At 39.9% G+C, this 17,199-nt stretch overlaps 1 protein-coding gene across 1 annotated transcript in view; it reads left to right on the top strand.

Annotated features, from left to right (window-relative positions):
• The first annotated feature begins 1,586 nt into the window (after nt 1-1,586).
• LOC127413799 (BTB/POZ domain-containing protein 3-like) overlaps nt 1,587-17,199 on the top strand; it is an 86,554-nt gene continuing 70,941 nt past the window's right edge. The window contains exons 1-3 of the mRNA XM_051651214.1: nt 1,587-1,688; nt 5,895-6,079; nt 11,280-11,452. Coding sequence (XP_051507174.1) covers nt 1,587-1,688; nt 5,895-6,079; nt 11,280-11,452 — 460 coding nt within the window. The remainder of the gene's footprint in view (nt 1,689-5,894; nt 6,080-11,279; nt 11,453-17,199) is intronic.

The raw sequence follows: 17,199 nt of genomic DNA, 5'->3' as shown, positions 1-17,199 counted from the left end.
GAAAACAGTAGAATAGAATACATTTGAATAGAATAGAATGATCTGGAGGATAATGCAGAACAGTTCAATAACCCATTGATCTTCATGGATAAATTATGTGCTGTGTCTTCCAGAAGGGAGAGGCTGAAAAACTGATTATCAGAGCTGGTTTTGGATGCCCTGCATGCAATTTCCTTGTTCTAAAGAGAATGTTCTGAAAGAGTCTGCATCCTGTGATTTTTGATGTTTTGTTTATTTCAGTTTGTTTTTCTCAAGTGTTCAAGTGTCAGTGTTACAGGTTGCTTTGGATGACGTAAATTATAAGTCTGCATATCTTAAAAGGCATAGTTTACTCAAAAGTGAAAATTCTTACATTTACTCACCCTCATGTTGTTCTAAACCTATATGACTTTCTTCCGTGGAATACAGAAGGAGATGTTTAGTGGAATGTTAGTCTCAGTCACCATTCACTTCCATTACATCTTTTTTCCATACAATGAAAGTGAAATGTGACTGAGATTAACATTCTGCCTAAAAAAATATTATTTTTATATTTTATGGAAGAAAGGAAGTCATACAGGTTTTAAACAACATGAAGCTGTGTAAATGATCACAGAATTTTTATTTTGGGTGAGCTATCCCTGTAATATACTTCCTTAATATATTAAATATCTACATACTGTAGTTCTAATAATCATTTTAATCTAATTATCAATGTTCTCATAAAAAAGAAAGTTTTGGAAATACAACACATACCAGACTGCATTTATTAAAACATTGAAAATCATTCACATTTGCACCTCTGCTCACTACATTGGAAATGAAAACAAGAATCCATGAACCCTACACTATAATCAGTTTAGACACAATCAATATCATTAAAACATCAACGTGGAAACTTTCATCATGAAAAGTGTGGAGGTAACGGATACAGAATGGAACAGCCTTATCATGTAAAAACAGTAACCTGGGCAAAACGGGAATCTGTACCTGTTAAATTTATGAGGTGTGCAAATAAAATGAGGGTGTTTGAGGGAAAAGCCAGTGTGAGTCTCAGCCAGTAGTTTCCTGCTTTTTCTCAACATTACGGCCTTTGATTTATTCTGACATCTTTTTCGAGCTGGACAGGTTGAAAGCAGGAATGGATAAGGGTGTGAGAAAATACCTTCATGAATCAATATGTCAAAGTCCTCATTATTTACCTGATAAGCCACTTAATTTGAAGCCTTATTGTTTTCTGTTTCATTATGTTCTTCATGTGCTTGGCCATTTCCCCAGGAAAAAAGCAAACAAATCTTTCAAGTTTCAGTGTTTTTGGTTGACATTAATCTAAGATATTTGAGTCTGAGAACATGACATAACAACGGCATGAAATCAAAATTGGAGTTTTGTGGCTTTTAGTCAATGTCTATTAACTGCGAGGCCTTCTACACTATATGATAGTGTACTCTTAAATACTGACAAAATTAATTTTGATGTAAAGTGACAGAACACTGAATATCTGTTCAGATCAGCTTCCAGATCCAAGGCCAAACTAGACAGATCTCATGGAAGCAGCTTGTGTTTGTTTACTCCTCAGGCAAGCATAGGTTTGGCTGCTGGAGAAGATGAGACTCAACTGCCAGGTGTTTAAAGAAGAGCTCACACTTGTCCACCTCAGCCGGCAGGTGGCTCATCTGCATTCAGCTTTGGAGAAAACCCAGGCCAAGGTGAGCCAGAAACCCCCTGATCTGACACAGAGTTCCTTCAGGTTCTCAGATTGTCCTGGTGCAGTATAAAATGATACTGTAGAGTTCTGATATGTGAATGCAAGCCAGTAGTTACTATATTAAACCACATTTTAATGAGGCTGAACATATGGTACTTATGTGAGCATTAGAGTCTTGGCTTTCCCAATATGCAAGCACTTTGTTGGACATACAAAAACATTTGAGGGTAAAAATGAACAGCTATTCGACATGAAGGACTGAATAAGTTTTAGAGGCTTTTTTTTCGTAACATGTAGTTATTACTGTTTGTTCTTTTGCCTGAAAATAATAGTTCACCCCAAAATTTTGATGTTATTATGTATTCACACTCATGTTGTTCTAAACCCATATGACTTTCTTTATTCTGTGGCACACAAAAGAAGATATTTTAAAGAATGTTGCAATCTCTGAGTTCCATAAAGTAGCAGCTGAAAAGTGTCATAAAATTAGTCCATGTGACTTTTGCATCATATTCCGAGCCTTCTGAAGGCATGCAATCACCTTGTATCACTTAGTCAGAACACACCGAAATTTAAGTTGTTATTTACTCCCAATTTACAGTAAATCAAATAATTGATCATGATGCCATGATCATTAGGGCGTTTTATACATCAAACATTTGAGTAAACTCAGTAGAGCGATACAAATTACTCAAGTTTTAGAACTTTAGAAGTTTTGCTCTTTTTACAGTTTCAATCACTAAGTTCCAAAGCATAGCAGTTGACAGTGACCCCCAAAAGCACCCAAAAATGTCATAAAATTCGTCCGTGCAACTTTTGCATCATTTTCCAAGTCTTCTGAAGTCATGCGATTATTTTGTATGATGAACAGACTGAAATTTAAGTTGTTGTTTACTCTCAAATCAAATCAAATCACTGATCAACAATTAAACCTATTCTGCAGAGGAAGAAAAATCAAATGGATTTGGAACGACATGAGGGGAAATTTTCAAGTCTTTATGACCTTCATAAATACTGTTTTTTATAAATCTTCATGGGAAAGTAACTTGCTTCCTTTTGTGAGTGGAGCTTCCTAGCAAATTAATGGTGTCATTTCACAATGATGATCACCACAGCAGTGAGCCATTGGCATCGACACCACTCATTTTTCAAAAGCCAGCATGACACAAAACGCTAGTCTGGTTGACACTGGGTGTAAAACTATCAGCGTCGTGGCCATACCGATGATTCTTTCCCACCTCCGTCCTCCTTTTAAAGCGGCTCTTTCATCTCATCTGTAGAGACCTAACGAGGTGCCATGAAAGGACACATGCCGACTGGAGCTTTGGAAGAAAAGAGCGTGTCACGTTGCTGCCCTCAGGCCACAGTCTTTAGGTGCTGAGTTGGTGGGAACAGGGCAGTAATGCTAATGTTTATCATATGACCTAATCAGAGGGAAAGGCACAGGTCAGGCCACAGAGCAGTCTGGGAACTAATACAAGCCTGGTCCTAATAAGGAGCAGGCTGTCATTTATTTTCCTGAGATTATTGGACAATAAGTAAATATTTAATCATCGGCTCTAATCTGCGGGATCCATCGTGACTGCAGTGCATCAAAACAGACAGGAAGAGAGAGGGAGGAGTTGTTGAAACAGAGGGAAAAATAACAAATGTTGTTTCAAGTGGGGTCCCATTTTGGGACAGAAACTTTAGGGGAAAACCCTTGAAATAATAAGGCACAGGCTCCCCACAAACTTTTTCAAACCTCTCTTTTTCTCTTTTCTCACTTCAATTTAAATGCACTTCCCATCTCCTTCAGGCCAGAGATGTAGTCGTCTTTGCAGACTCCAGGATTAGGTTTCACAATTCTCATGGGAAAGGTGGTGTAGATACTGAAATTGTGGCCAAGCATGAGAGCTCCCAGTAGTTGGGCTCACTTTCATTCCTGAAGTCTTGGCAGTCACCGTGTTGAGCTGCACTGGCGGCTAAGAGGCCCCATGGCTAATAGTTGTGGCAGCTTTTGGCTCTGTAAGGGATTTATAGTCCATGTTGAGGTTGCCATTTTACTGCATTCAATGCTGCACTCCTGGGCCCTGAGAATGTATAATTGTAACTGACAGTGCCTTACTTATATCATTTAATACTAGCCACACTTTTCTAACTGAGTCCGGAAGCCTTTCTCATGTGAAACACAATCCTACAATCCAAGGCTTGACATGGCTTCCTCTCCCATCTCACAAGAGTTTGGGATTTCTGAAGGTGTGCCCAAGAAAGACCATTTCTCAACCAGTTGTTCTGCATGGAGCACCTCCCAACCCTTTACGCTTTCAAAGACCATTTGCCAAGTCATATTCTTCCAATTTCCAATGTTCATCTTGTTCTCCAGTTTCCTGCGTGAGCAAGCCATCTGGTTCCCATGTCTGGAGAGAGGCTCAGTAGCCGTGGCCACAGGGCTTTCACATGCCATGAGAGTCGAGCCCTCACCTCTGCTTTCTGCCGCATGTTCAGAGAAACCTAATCACTCTGCATCTATCTTTTCACTCGCTTCCTGTATTCAGTCTCTGTCTCAGCAATTGATTTGCATTTTCACCAGTGATGAAGTACTTAGTCATGAGTCATGTCACATTTTGGCCCCTTTAGAGTGTAACAATTACCATGTTTTATGTCTAATATGTATGTGAATGCAGTTTCACTTAAAGCTGATGTGTGTAATTTTTCAATTTTAAAGTTCTTTCTCGTATACCAGCCTAAATGCAGAGACAATATAAGTAAGCCATTTGTAAGGACCATTTGTTGGCTGATTTCAGTGTCCGAAATTAACTTTTGCATTAAGGGGCATTATTGGCCCCCTGGATTTGTTTTTCAGGGGTATTCTTTTTTTAAATTTTTTTTTTTTTTACCTTTATGAGGGCTTAGTTTTTTTCAAACCATTTAAAACATATACCGGCTCATCTGTTTACATCTAATAATTCACTTTAACCGATTAATTAATACAAATTCTCAAGATTGAGAATTTATTACCTCTAAGGATTAAATTAACAATAATTCATATAATGTTGGCCATAATATGAATAACTAGAACTTTAAGAGAATATGAATAACTATATCAGAACAAATAAAAACATTATCATTATGAGGAATTTTTTTTGCCTCCACATTTTGAAGATCATGGCATTTTTGTATTTTTGGTGGCATTTTTCTCCTGAGCCCTCCTGAATTTCTGACCCTGGTTGATTTCACCTAAAATTTTAACAATTTGGCTCTGTGGCACTATCAAAAGGGCAGGACCATCTGTTTGAAACCAATGGAAGATGGGGAATGTTTTCTAGAATCTGTTTGAAAACAGTAATTATTTTAGCAATTCTGTTTGGTGAGGCTTTTGTCATAGAAATCATAAAATTCAGCAATAATATACACTGATGCATTTGACAAACACTTTTATACAAAGTGAATTCCAGTGCATTAAGTATATACTGCACATTTTATAATTCCATGCTTTACATGGGAATCAAACCATGACCTTGGAGTTGCTAGCAACATGATCTACCAAATAAGCTACATGAACACGGTTGAAGCTGAGGAGGTTTAATTGAGATTAAACTTTTAAATCTAGAGTGCTTACTGTTAAACTGTGGAACCCTACAAATCCAAAATGCAGTAACCACACCAACACTGAAACAAAGTTTTTTGTTTGTCCAGTCAAATGTGGATTAAAAATAAGTCTCACTCCATTTTCCTTAAATCTAAGCATACTGTATATGAGCCAAACCTGTCACAGGACAGACAAAAACCTAAGCAGCCATTCTCACTAAACATGTTTTTGCCTCTGTCTGTCCTGTTTTCAAATAATTTTTCTATGTAAACATGCATTTTGTTTTTAGTGTTTTTTACACATCTTGAGATTTCATATTTCATGAGGTCTATGTATTTCAGTAATGGTGATTGCATTTGTTTTGAAAGACTCAATATGCTGTGTAAAGTACAGAGTTCTTCAGGATGAAGAATGCTGACTCCACTAATAATAGAGCTCATTTTCTCTGCAGCGGTCTGATCTTAGAGCCTATCAGCTTTAACACCTTGCACTTTCAAAGCTGTGGTTACAAGGACAGATTCTCTGGATCTCCAGTTTAGTTACTATAAAACATAAGCAATGTCTCATTGAGGAGAGCCGCCAGCTATTAACTGCTTTTTATGCTTTTTCATGTTTTTTTGGATTTGTTTTCCGCAGGAGAGAGCAGAGAGGAAGTGCACTACTCTGACTCAGCTTGTCCCTTTTCAGTCTCCTGTCATACTGGTGGCCACCCAAGTGCAAGCAGACCCAGACGGTCACTATAGTTTCTCTGTACGCTGGGTTGAGGGACGGGGTCTGATGGTGATACATACTGAGGATATAAACCTCTGTCTGAATGACAGGTAACTGAACTGTAAAACATTTTTGTCAGGTAACCTAAACAATGTGATTTGTGTGGTAGCATCTAAATGAACTGGATTTATTCAAGTCCAAAATATTATTGAATATGACTAAATCAGCCTGAATATACTAGGTTACACCAACAAAATAAAAATTTAAGGGTAAGATCAAGTAGAACTGAATGTTTTTTTTTACAACCCATTTTTACAGTATGTCAAAACAGATGTTGTATTTGACCTTGCCACGTGTACTGTAATTGGTTCAAAAATCTTATGAAAATGTTTGAATATATGTTCAAGCATATCTTTAAGCTATTATTTCTTTGCCCTGCAACAAAATATTATTAAAACATGCAGAGTCAATGTGAAGTGCCATTTGCAATCCATTTTACTTTCATGTGACATATTTTAGAATGCAACAGAATAAATGTAAGGCAGGACTTGATTTTACCCATCAGGAAATTATTGAATCATAAAAAGTGTGTGTTATACACCAGAATGGGGCCAAGTTGTTGGAGGGGAGAGGTTGAAAAGAGGGATTTGTGTAGTCATCTAAAAAGAAAAGTTGTTTTAGAGGGGGAGCAAGTAATTACATTTAAATTAAAGATTACAGATTTGTTTTCCTTTGGAATAACTTGTACCAACGAATAATTCACAGTAAGACCAAGCATGTGCAATAAGGGTCAATTATAATTATAATAGTGTCAATTTAGAATTTTTGTTGACTTTAAGTGATTTCCATCAAGTAAAAATGTTGGGTCATAGTGTAAAAAAAAATTCAAATGTGAAGGAATGTGAGACAAAAAGAGGTCAGCTCAGTGCAATAGATGTTTTGATGAATTAAGTCTCTAATTAGCCACTCGTAAAACAAACCAAGTGACATCCCGAAGTTTCCAGCCTTTAAGAGCAGAGAGGATCACAGAGGTTCCATCAGCTTGTGTGTCTTTTCCCCCATTGCTATGGAAATTTGTAGGAGGCATAGAGCATAACAGGAAAACACTGAAATGTAAAACTTGGATGGGTATGCGTGAGGAACAGAAGAAAAAAAACCCATGAAGAATATTCATCATTCCATTTGTGAGCAGGGTTTTACAACTCATAAAGATGATAACCATATGCATGCAAACACATGTACATAAGCACACATGAAATATATTTTTTAGGTCAGAGAGAGAGGAGGGAGGGGGAAAAAAACAACAATTTGCATAAGCACCCAATGGAAAGGGGAAATGGAGTAACTGCATGTACTTAATGGTTGATTGCCATACTTCTAGCAAAACTCTTTTCACAGTCAGTGAATAAATAAAAGGCTTTTAAGGAAAACACAAAATTTAACAAGCATAGAATAATCATTTTTCATGTGACCCATTAAGATGCTGGAGTTTTTGATTCATGCATGATGTGTGTTCTTAACAATTAATAGAAGTGCCAATGCTCAGCACTGGCAAATAGGTAAAGTGTACAATTAATACTCTCTATATCTAATATATATATATATATATATATATATATATATATATATATATATATATATATATATATATATATATATATACACACACACACACACACACACACACACTGGTGGCCAAAAGTTTGGAATAATTTGTTACTTTTAATTCACTAAAGAGATCACAACGTGTAGTCAGGACATTACTGATGTAAAAATCAGCACCAGACAAAAAATCAGACAAAAAAGTCATTTTTTATCAAATCTAGACATGCCCCATTTCCAGCAGCCATCACTCCAACACCTTATCCTTGAGTAATCATGCTAAATTGCTAATTTGGTACTAGAAAATCACTTGCCATTATATCAAACACAGTTGAAAGCTATTTGGTTCATTAAATGAAGCTTAACATTGTCTTTGTGTTTGTTTTTGAGTTGCCACAGTATGTAATATACTGGCATGTCTTAAGGTCAATATTAGGTCAAAAATGGCAAAAAAGAAACAGCTTTCTCTAGAAACTCATTAGTCAATCATTGTTTTGAGGAATGAAGGCTATATGAGGCTTGAAAACACCAAAAAACTGAAGATTTCACACAAAGGTGTACACTACAGTCTTCAAAGACAAATGACAACTGGCTCTAACAAGCACAGAAAGAGATGAGGAAGGCCAGATGTTCAACTAAACAAGAGGATAAGTACATCAGAGTCTCTAGTTTGAGAAATAGATACCTCACATGTCCTCAGCTGACAGCTTCATTGAATTCTACCTGCTCGACACCAGTTTCATGTACAACTGTAAAGAGAAGACTCAGGGGTACAGGCCTTATGGGAAGAATTGCAAAGAAAAAGCCACTTTTGAAACAGAAAAACAAAAAGAAAACGTTAGAGTGAGCAAAGAAACAAAGACATTGGACAACAGATAATTGGAAAAGAGTGTTATGGATCTTAACCCCATTGAGCTTTTGTGGGATCAGCTAGACTGTAAGGTGCGTGAGAAGTGCCCAACAAGACAGCCACACCTATGGCAAGTGCTACAGGAAACGTGGGGTGAAATGTCACCTGAATATCTTGACAAACTGACAGCTAGAATGCCAAGGATCTGCAAAGCTGTCATTGCTGCACGTGGAGGATTTTTTGATGAGAACTCTTTGAAGTAGTTTAAGAAGTTCTGAACATTTTTTTTTTTCCAAATTGTAATAGTACATTTTCCCATTATTAATGTCCTGATTATACATTGTGATCAGTTGAATGCCACTTTGGTGTATAAAAGTACCAATTTCGTTCAATAAGAGCAAAATCTGTACATTACTCCAAACTTTTGGTTGCCAGTGTGTATATACAGTATATATATATATATATATATATATATATATATATATATATATATATATATATATATATATATAAGAAAGATAACATAAGCACACTTTTCAAGCAGAACATTTAACAAAAAGAAGCTTGTTACATTTTCAATTATAAAACAACAGATAAATGGTTTAAAATTAACACAAAACATTATTTGGAAACATTTAATTTGGCTTCATTAAAGATTAAAATTTCAAGTATTTTAGTTTTTAGTTTGCAATCCTTTCATCCGCAAAAATTCTTGACAAGGTCTGGGCATAGAGTCAACAAGTTTCTGTAAAACCTGTGGTGAAAGTTTCCTCCAGGTTTCAGACACCTTTCAGTTCTTCCACACTAAAAAACATCAATGATCTGACATTTTCTTCTCCATTGCATCCCATAGTTGCTCTATAGGGTTTAGGTCAGGGCTCTGGGAGGGCCATTCTAGGACCTTCATTTTCTTTTTTGCAAAGTATTCTTTCAGTAGGTGGCTGTTATGCTTTGGATTGTTATCCTGTTTAAAGAGCCACTTCTGTGATTTCTTTACAATAAATGCACACTGGTTTGATGTTTTGTTCTCAAATGCAAAGGAATTCATGTATTTTTAAGTTCAGCTTGAGAGTACATATATTTTTGGGTCCACTGTATATATAATAATTGACATTTAAAAAAGAAATGGATTATTCCATGAGGAAAAATTTACATTTTGTATGCATAATGCTAAGAAATAACAAAACACAACATATATATATATATATATATATATATATATATATATATATATATATATATATATATATATATATATATATTTTTTACCCTTTATCTAATTTTTGTTATGATTACATTGAACAACCTCAAATATTTAAAATATCTGTTGTTCAAAAGTGGACACTCCACCGAGACTGCCCTGCTGTCTGTCACTGAGTCGCTGAGACGGGCGAAAGCTGAATCCAGATCATCCGTCCTGATTCTGCTGGACCTTTCTGCAGCCTTTGACACAGTCAACCATCAGATCTTACTCTCTACCCTCTCCTCGCTGGGCATCACAGGAACTGTGCTTGACTGGTTTAATTCCTATCTCTCAGGTAGGTCCTTCAAAGTAGCCTGGAGAGGTGAGGTATCCAAGCCACATCAGCTACTTACTGGGGTACCTCAGGGATCAGTGCTTGGGCCACTTCTCTTCTCTATATACACAACATCACTGGGACCCATCATTCAGGCACATGGTTTCTCTTACCACTGCTACGCTGATGACATGCAACTCTACTTGTCTTTCCAGCCCAACGACACCACAGTGACTGCTCGGATTTCTCGGCCTGGATGAAGGAGCACCACCTGCAACTCAATCTAGCCAAGACTGAACTCCTTGACTTTCCAGCCAACCCTGCTGTTGAACACAACATCACCGTGCAGCTGGGTGCAACTACAGTAACGCCTTCCAAATCGGTCAGAAATCTAGGGGTAACCATCGACAACAGACTAAATTTCACAGACCACATCTCAAAGACCGCAAGATCATGTAGATTTACACTCTACAATATCAGGAAGATAAGACCCTTCCTCTCTGAACATGCCACACAACTGCTTGTCCAGTCACTTGTCATAACTAGACTGGACTACTGTAACGCTCTCATTGCAGGCCTCCCTGCATGTGCAATTAGACCCCTGCAAATGATCCAGAATGCAGCAGCACGTCTGGTCTTTAATGAACCAAAGAGAGCACATGTTACACCACTCCTTGTCTCTCTCCACTGGCTGCCGGTTGATGCACGTATCAAATTCAAGGCTCTGATGCTGGCATACAGAACAGTCACTGGGTCTGCTCCAGCATACCTAAAATCATTTATGCAGATCTACATGCCCACTAGAAGCCTGCGGTCGGCTAAGGAATGTCGCCTTGTTGTACCAACACAAAGAGGCACCAAAACACTTTCCCAGACATTCAGCTTCATCGTACCATGTTGGTGGAACGACCTTCCCAACTCCATCCGTGAAGCTGACTCACTCTCTGTGTGACTAAAACGACTAAAAACACATCTTTTCCATGAGCACTTAACCAGTCATTGAAAAAAAAAAAAAAAACATTCCTGTTGCACTTTATTCTGTTTTGAATACTATTATGATGCTAGTGATACTTTGTAATACAGCACTTTTTCATACCACTGTCTCCTAAGGTGATTCACTTATGTTTTCCTCTTTTGTAAGTCGATTTGGATCAAAGCGTCTGCCAAATGAATATATGTAAATGTAAATGTAAATCTGTTGTAGTCCATAAAATCAAGCATAACAATGTTGTGTATTACTGTACATTTACAAGCATTTACACAAGATTATTGATGTATCAGTCTAGATACTGGTACTGCAGCTGTCCAAGTTCTTATTCTGAGGTTGTGGCTCTGTTCCAGGCTGGTGGAGGTAAACGGAGTGAGTGTTTTGGGGAGTAGTGAGGAAGAGCTGAAGTTGATGCTTAAAACGTCCACCATACACAATTTCGTTATGCGCCAACTGCCCCAGAAGCCTCCTCAGGAAGACCCCTCTGCTCCAAACTTCAGCTCTGAGCGATCACCAGGACATACAAGTGCTGCAGACACACCATTCAACGTTATCCTCCTTAACACTGTCTAGACATTGTCTTAATGTTTATTAAATTACATTAGACCTTTTAGTTTCTGTCTTTCTGCTGAAATGCGTTATTGTGCAGATAAAGGTAGATGCAGCACAACAAAGAGGATAGAATGCAAGTCTCAAGACCTCTTGAGTTTTAAACCGTTTACTTTTTTTTTTTTTTTTACTTGGCACAGTGTCTAAAAAATGTGGCACACCTGCGTGAGACACTGAAAAAACAGCAAGATGCAGCACAACATCAAAAATGTCTGTCACCCTAGATAAACAACTTAAAGGAATGCTCCAGGTTCAATACAATTTAAGCTCAATCGACAGCATTTGTGGCATAATATTGATTTCTCTCATATGAATAACATGAGTTATAGATTAGATACCCTTGGTGTAAGCCCCGTCCTATGGTACAGCATCAGGATTCTCACTCAAACCATCAGAACCTGCCAGAAGGCAATGATGGCAGGGTAGAAGAGCTACCCCCAAAAGAAAATTACAACCTAATTTAAACTTATGTCCCCCTAAAAGGAGAACTAAATTAATAGTTCAATTTAGACAACCAGGTTTCAGGCGAAGGAACTTGAAAAAAGCGTAAATATTAGTAATACAGTGAATACAACCTTATATGACTAACAAACATGAAACCCTTACAAATGGCATGTAATGTGCCATACCCTACTGAAAGATGACTAGCATTGTGAAATGGCACAGCTTCTGATATGTCTGTGCAAACGGACTGCCCATGAAATGGGTGGCATTGCTTGTGATGTGTCTGTGAAACAGACTGCCCATGAAATGGGTGGCTTTGCTTATGATGTGTCTGTGGAACAGACTGCCCATGAAATGGGAGCAATGCTTGCAATGTGTCTGTGAAATAGACTGCCCATGAAATGTGTGGCATTGCTTGTGATGTGTCTGTGAAACAGACTGTCCATGAAATGGGAGGCATTGCCTAGTGATGCATTTCTGAAACACAATGTGTCTGTGAAAAAGACTGCCCATGGAATGGGCAACAATGCATGTGTCTGTGAAACAGACTGCCCGTGAAATGGGTGGCATTGCCTAGTGATGCGAAGTTGTGGAAAGCTGTAATATGCTGAATACATAATGGAGTTTTATAAACAATGTTCGAGAGAAGCAAGGTAATTTAATCTGACCAATCACATCGCCAGAGTGAGCATATAGAAACCTCTGCATGGCATTGAGTCTTCCGGCATTCGGCCCCGCCCATGCCCACGAACAGACCAAGGCAGTGACTTGGATCATCGGATTCAACTTCACTGCAAAGCATTCGCCTTCATCAGAACAGATCTGTCATCCAAACAATCTCGTTATTCAACAGAAGCTGCCACAGCAGCTCATTTGTTTTTGCAGCACTGACCGCTACCACGATACGCATTATATTTTACACTGTTTTCTTTCTATGCTCCATTCCATTTGGCTCTGTATACATGTCAAACAGCTCTTCACGACTGCTTATATGTTCTCTTATCTAAACTTTCCACCTGGAGCGGTCCATCATGTAAACCTGCCTCCATGAACGGGCGCTGCTCCGGCTCATGCCACACGAGTTCCATTACAGCTTAATTTTGAATGCGAGGGAAACACAGATTAAATATTTAATTCAATCATCATTCCAACGCTCCCCAGCGTTTCAAATCAAATCACTTTATTGTCACTCAACCATATAAATAAGTGCAACAGTGCGTGAAAGTCCTGATTGCAGTTCCGAGCAACATAGCAGTCATGACAGTGATGAGACAGATACCAATCTACAATAAACATCAGATTTACACAACACAATTTACAAAACTAATATACACATAATTACACACAACACAATTTACAAATAATAAAATACAATGTACAGTATACAATACACACAATATAGAATACACAGTATACAATAAAAATAATATCTATAAAATATACAGTAGGTTGTATAGTGTTGTATTGACATTCAGGCTGTCGGTTGATAATCAGTTGCCAGTGTGTTGTTAAGAGAAAATATAATTTATGACAGTCCTGTGTGAGATTAATAAAGTGCAGTGCTGATGTATATTGATTGTGAGAGAGCAAGAGTTCAAAAGTCTGATCGCTTTTGGGAAGAAGCTTTCGTGAAGTCAGCTTGTGCGGGTCCTGATGCTGCGATACCGCCTACCTGATGGTAGCGGTGAGAGCAGCCCATGGCTAGGGTGGCTGGAGTCTCTGATGATTCTCCAAGCTTTTTTCACACACCGCCTGGTGTAGATGTCCTGGAGGGATGGAAGCTCACCTCCGATGATGTGTCTGGCTGTTCGCACCACTCTTTGCAGGGCTTTGCAGTTGAGGGTGGTGCTGTTGCCGTACCAGGCAGTGATGCAGCCAGTCAAGATGCTCTCTACAGTGCTGGTGTAGAACAGTGTGAGGATGCGGTGGTTCATTCCAAACTTCCTCAGCCGTCTCAGGAAGAAGAGGCACTGGTGAGCCTTCTACACAACGGCCTCTGTGTGGACAGACCATGTGAGTTTCAATCTGGTTCTCCCATACAGGTGATTCCTGTCAGCCTCATTACCTCACCGCGCAGCTTGTTTAGGGCGTGATCCATTCAGTGATTTTGTTTGTCAACTTCTAACATGAATATCATGATTGTTCTCCCTTTAAAGTGCCCTTCGGAGTGCGATTTATCCCATTAGGAACACAGGGGCAATCATGCAACAGCGAACTCCTTCCAATCGACGATACTCTAACTCCAGCTTCTTTTCAAACCAACGCAGACATTTTAGTGCGAGCTCGCTGCCGCCCAGCACCCGCTTTGACCATTCCACAACACACTGCAGTTATACACAGCCTCTGTCCGAGCAGACACGAGCCAAATTTGGTTCCGCAAGAGGGGGATCACGCGCCGCGTCCCAACTCATTCATAATCATTCTGCAAACTGGCCTCGCCTCCTCTCAGTATTCGAGCTCACCTCGCCTCAGCCCCGATAACATGAAACAAGAGCTGCTCCACTCATCTCTACACTATAACATGACTTTCCTCCCATCAGGTAAAATCAATCTATCATTCTATTTTACAGACTGGCTTCTCTACGTATTTTGAGCCGTATGACTAAACCTCCCACTACACCACTGTGAAGGCGGTCGATGAGGAGGAAACGGGAGGCAGGTTGCACCACTCACAGGTAAGGATTTTAATGACCACACTTCAGCACTCACAGCTTCACACACTAATCTCTTCAGCTTCATAATAATAAATTCTTAGCTTCACAATAATAATCTCTTCAGCTTCACAATAATAAATTCTTAGCTTCACAATAATAACTTTCTGGACCCAGGCTCTCTCTCGTCTGCTGGTTGTGTGGCTGCTTTTATGCCGCTCTCCCCATGCTCACTGGAATTAGAAACAGGTGTTAGGCATAATTTAGCTCAGATGTAAGCGCCCTTACCGCTTTCTCTCTCTCCAGAAAGGCACTTGACCACGCCCCCGCTGCCACAACCGCAAACAGTGCAATGCACTATCCAAGCGCTGCAACTATGGCATCTTTTGGGCCATGTGATAAACTCCCACTTCACTGCAAACAGCGCATGCGCTGTCCAAGCGCCGCAACTGCGGCATCTTTTAGGCTGTGCGATCAAACCTCCCACTACACTGCAAAAAGTGCAATGCAATGTCCAAGCGCTGCAACTGTGGCATCTTTAGGGCAATAAGACAAATTCGCACTACATGGAAAACAACAACAAACACGCTGTCCAAGTGCCATAACTGTTCATGTGCCACAACTGTGGCACGTCTTTCACACCATGCGTCTAAGCCTCCATGGCTCCATAACCCATATTATGCCACTCATATCAAACAAACCATCACCCATCTAGCAACTGATAACAATCGGTCTGTTTCAGGTCTTCCCTGAACAGTTCACCATAAACCTGCATCTCCGCATCAATCAATTGAATTTGAAAATAGACTACCATATGGCCTCACGTCAAATGCCGTGCTCAACCCATTCGTACCGCAGAGTGAGTTCTTACTTATTTGCAGCATAAACTTTTCACACAAAAACATGGGGTCTTCCTGTTAAACGCCACGTGAGTCCGCACTCAAGAATTCATCACGTTCATCCTACCATCATATGCCGTGCAGGCCCATGCCTGCGGATCCAGCCACTCGCAGCTTCGAGCAAGCTCAGTAAAATTCAGCATAAACATTCTCACATGAATCGTATGCTTTCCCATTGAACGCTGTGTGGTCCTGTGCCCGAGGATTCAGCCCGTTCATATCACAAATGCCCATGCAAGCTCGTATCCTGACATTGCCACACAGATGTTCCAGATGCCTTAGTTTTTCCACACAACCTATTCTCTCTGCCAACATCCATCCCTCTACCCCTCCCTATCCATGGGCCACTAGAGCGGATTCCCACATGAAGCTGCCTCTACTGGAGAATCCCACTACTCTTCACTTTATCACCCTCCTTTCTGCCATTTTAACCTCTCCTACTCCAGAACCATTCCCTGCGCGAGGCTGCCTCCGTAAGCGAATTTCGTCCCAAATCCCTCCTCAGCTAAACGTAATTAAAGCAGAACACATTCCAGGTACAAAAAAACATATTGCTGACTCTTTCTTGTTTTATCTTTCAGAGATCCAGAGCCTTGGCCCTAGAAGCGAACCTGACACCAACCCCAGTTCCTCCCCGTTCAGAAATGAAATTCCTAAAAATCACTCTCTCAGACTCCTCCACGCCCACCAGGACTCCATTCTTCAATCAATCTACTAACTCACTGCATAAACACTCTCCGTCAGGGCTACATTTCTCTAAACACCTCAAAAACACTAGACAGCATGTTCATCCTTGTCTTCTTTGGCTTCCTCCATTGCTCCAAACTCACCACCACAACATAATTCGATCCAAGAATCAATCCCACTATTTCAGACCTCCATATCCTAGATAACATCACAATCAGATACTTCGTCAAACAAAGCAAAACAGACCAAACCCCAAAAAGGACATCCAATTTTCATTTTCAAACTTCCTACTCCCATCCAGCTCTTCCAATCACTAGCACACTACCTACATTACACAGGATCCCAAACAAAAAAAACCTCTGGATCCCTTCTTCGTCAATGACAAAAATCAAGCAGTATCCCGATTCTGGTTCCAAAAACACCTCAAATCCATCCTGCTCAATTCCGGCATCTTAGATAAACTATACACAAGCCATTCATTTCGTATCGGCGCTAAAACCACAGCAGCCCACAAAGGCCTGCCCAAACACCAAATACAATTACTGGGCTGCTGGTTATCCGACGCATATCTCGGCTTCATCTGCACCAACCGTCTCCATATCAGGAAAGCACATCAAGCCCTAATTAGCTAAACACAAACATTCACATTCGGGGTCAAGGAGAAGCTTGCTTCATCATCGTCGTTCCAATAGGCCGGTCCCACCATTCGAATGCTGCAGGGGTCCAACCCGGTCAATACAGAAGCACCCCATCCCACAATGCAGGATGGGCCTGACTTAAGCACTCAAGGGCTCTCCCGTTTGAATCGCAGTGGGGGTTCTCCCGTTCGAATGCAGTGCGAGCTAACTGAGCTAACTGTTTAATTGTATCGTGGGCTTCCCCGTTCGAAGTGCAGCGAGGACTCCCCCGTTCGAATGCCGCGAGGGCCCCTCCATTGTCAGGAGGAGAGGCTGAGGTTGTTCCAAGCACCTAGGATTGAATCC

The sequence above is a fragment of the Myxocyprinus asiaticus genome, chromosome 23 (assembly GCF_019703515.2).
Source record: "Myxocyprinus asiaticus isolate MX2 ecotype Aquarium Trade chromosome 23, UBuf_Myxa_2, whole genome shotgun sequence".
Lineage (NCBI taxonomy): Eukaryota > Metazoa > Chordata > Actinopteri > Cypriniformes > Catostomidae > Myxocyprinus > Myxocyprinus asiaticus.
The sequence above is the reverse complement of the archived record's forward strand: the minus strand, read 5'-3'. Positions and strand labels throughout refer to the sequence as shown.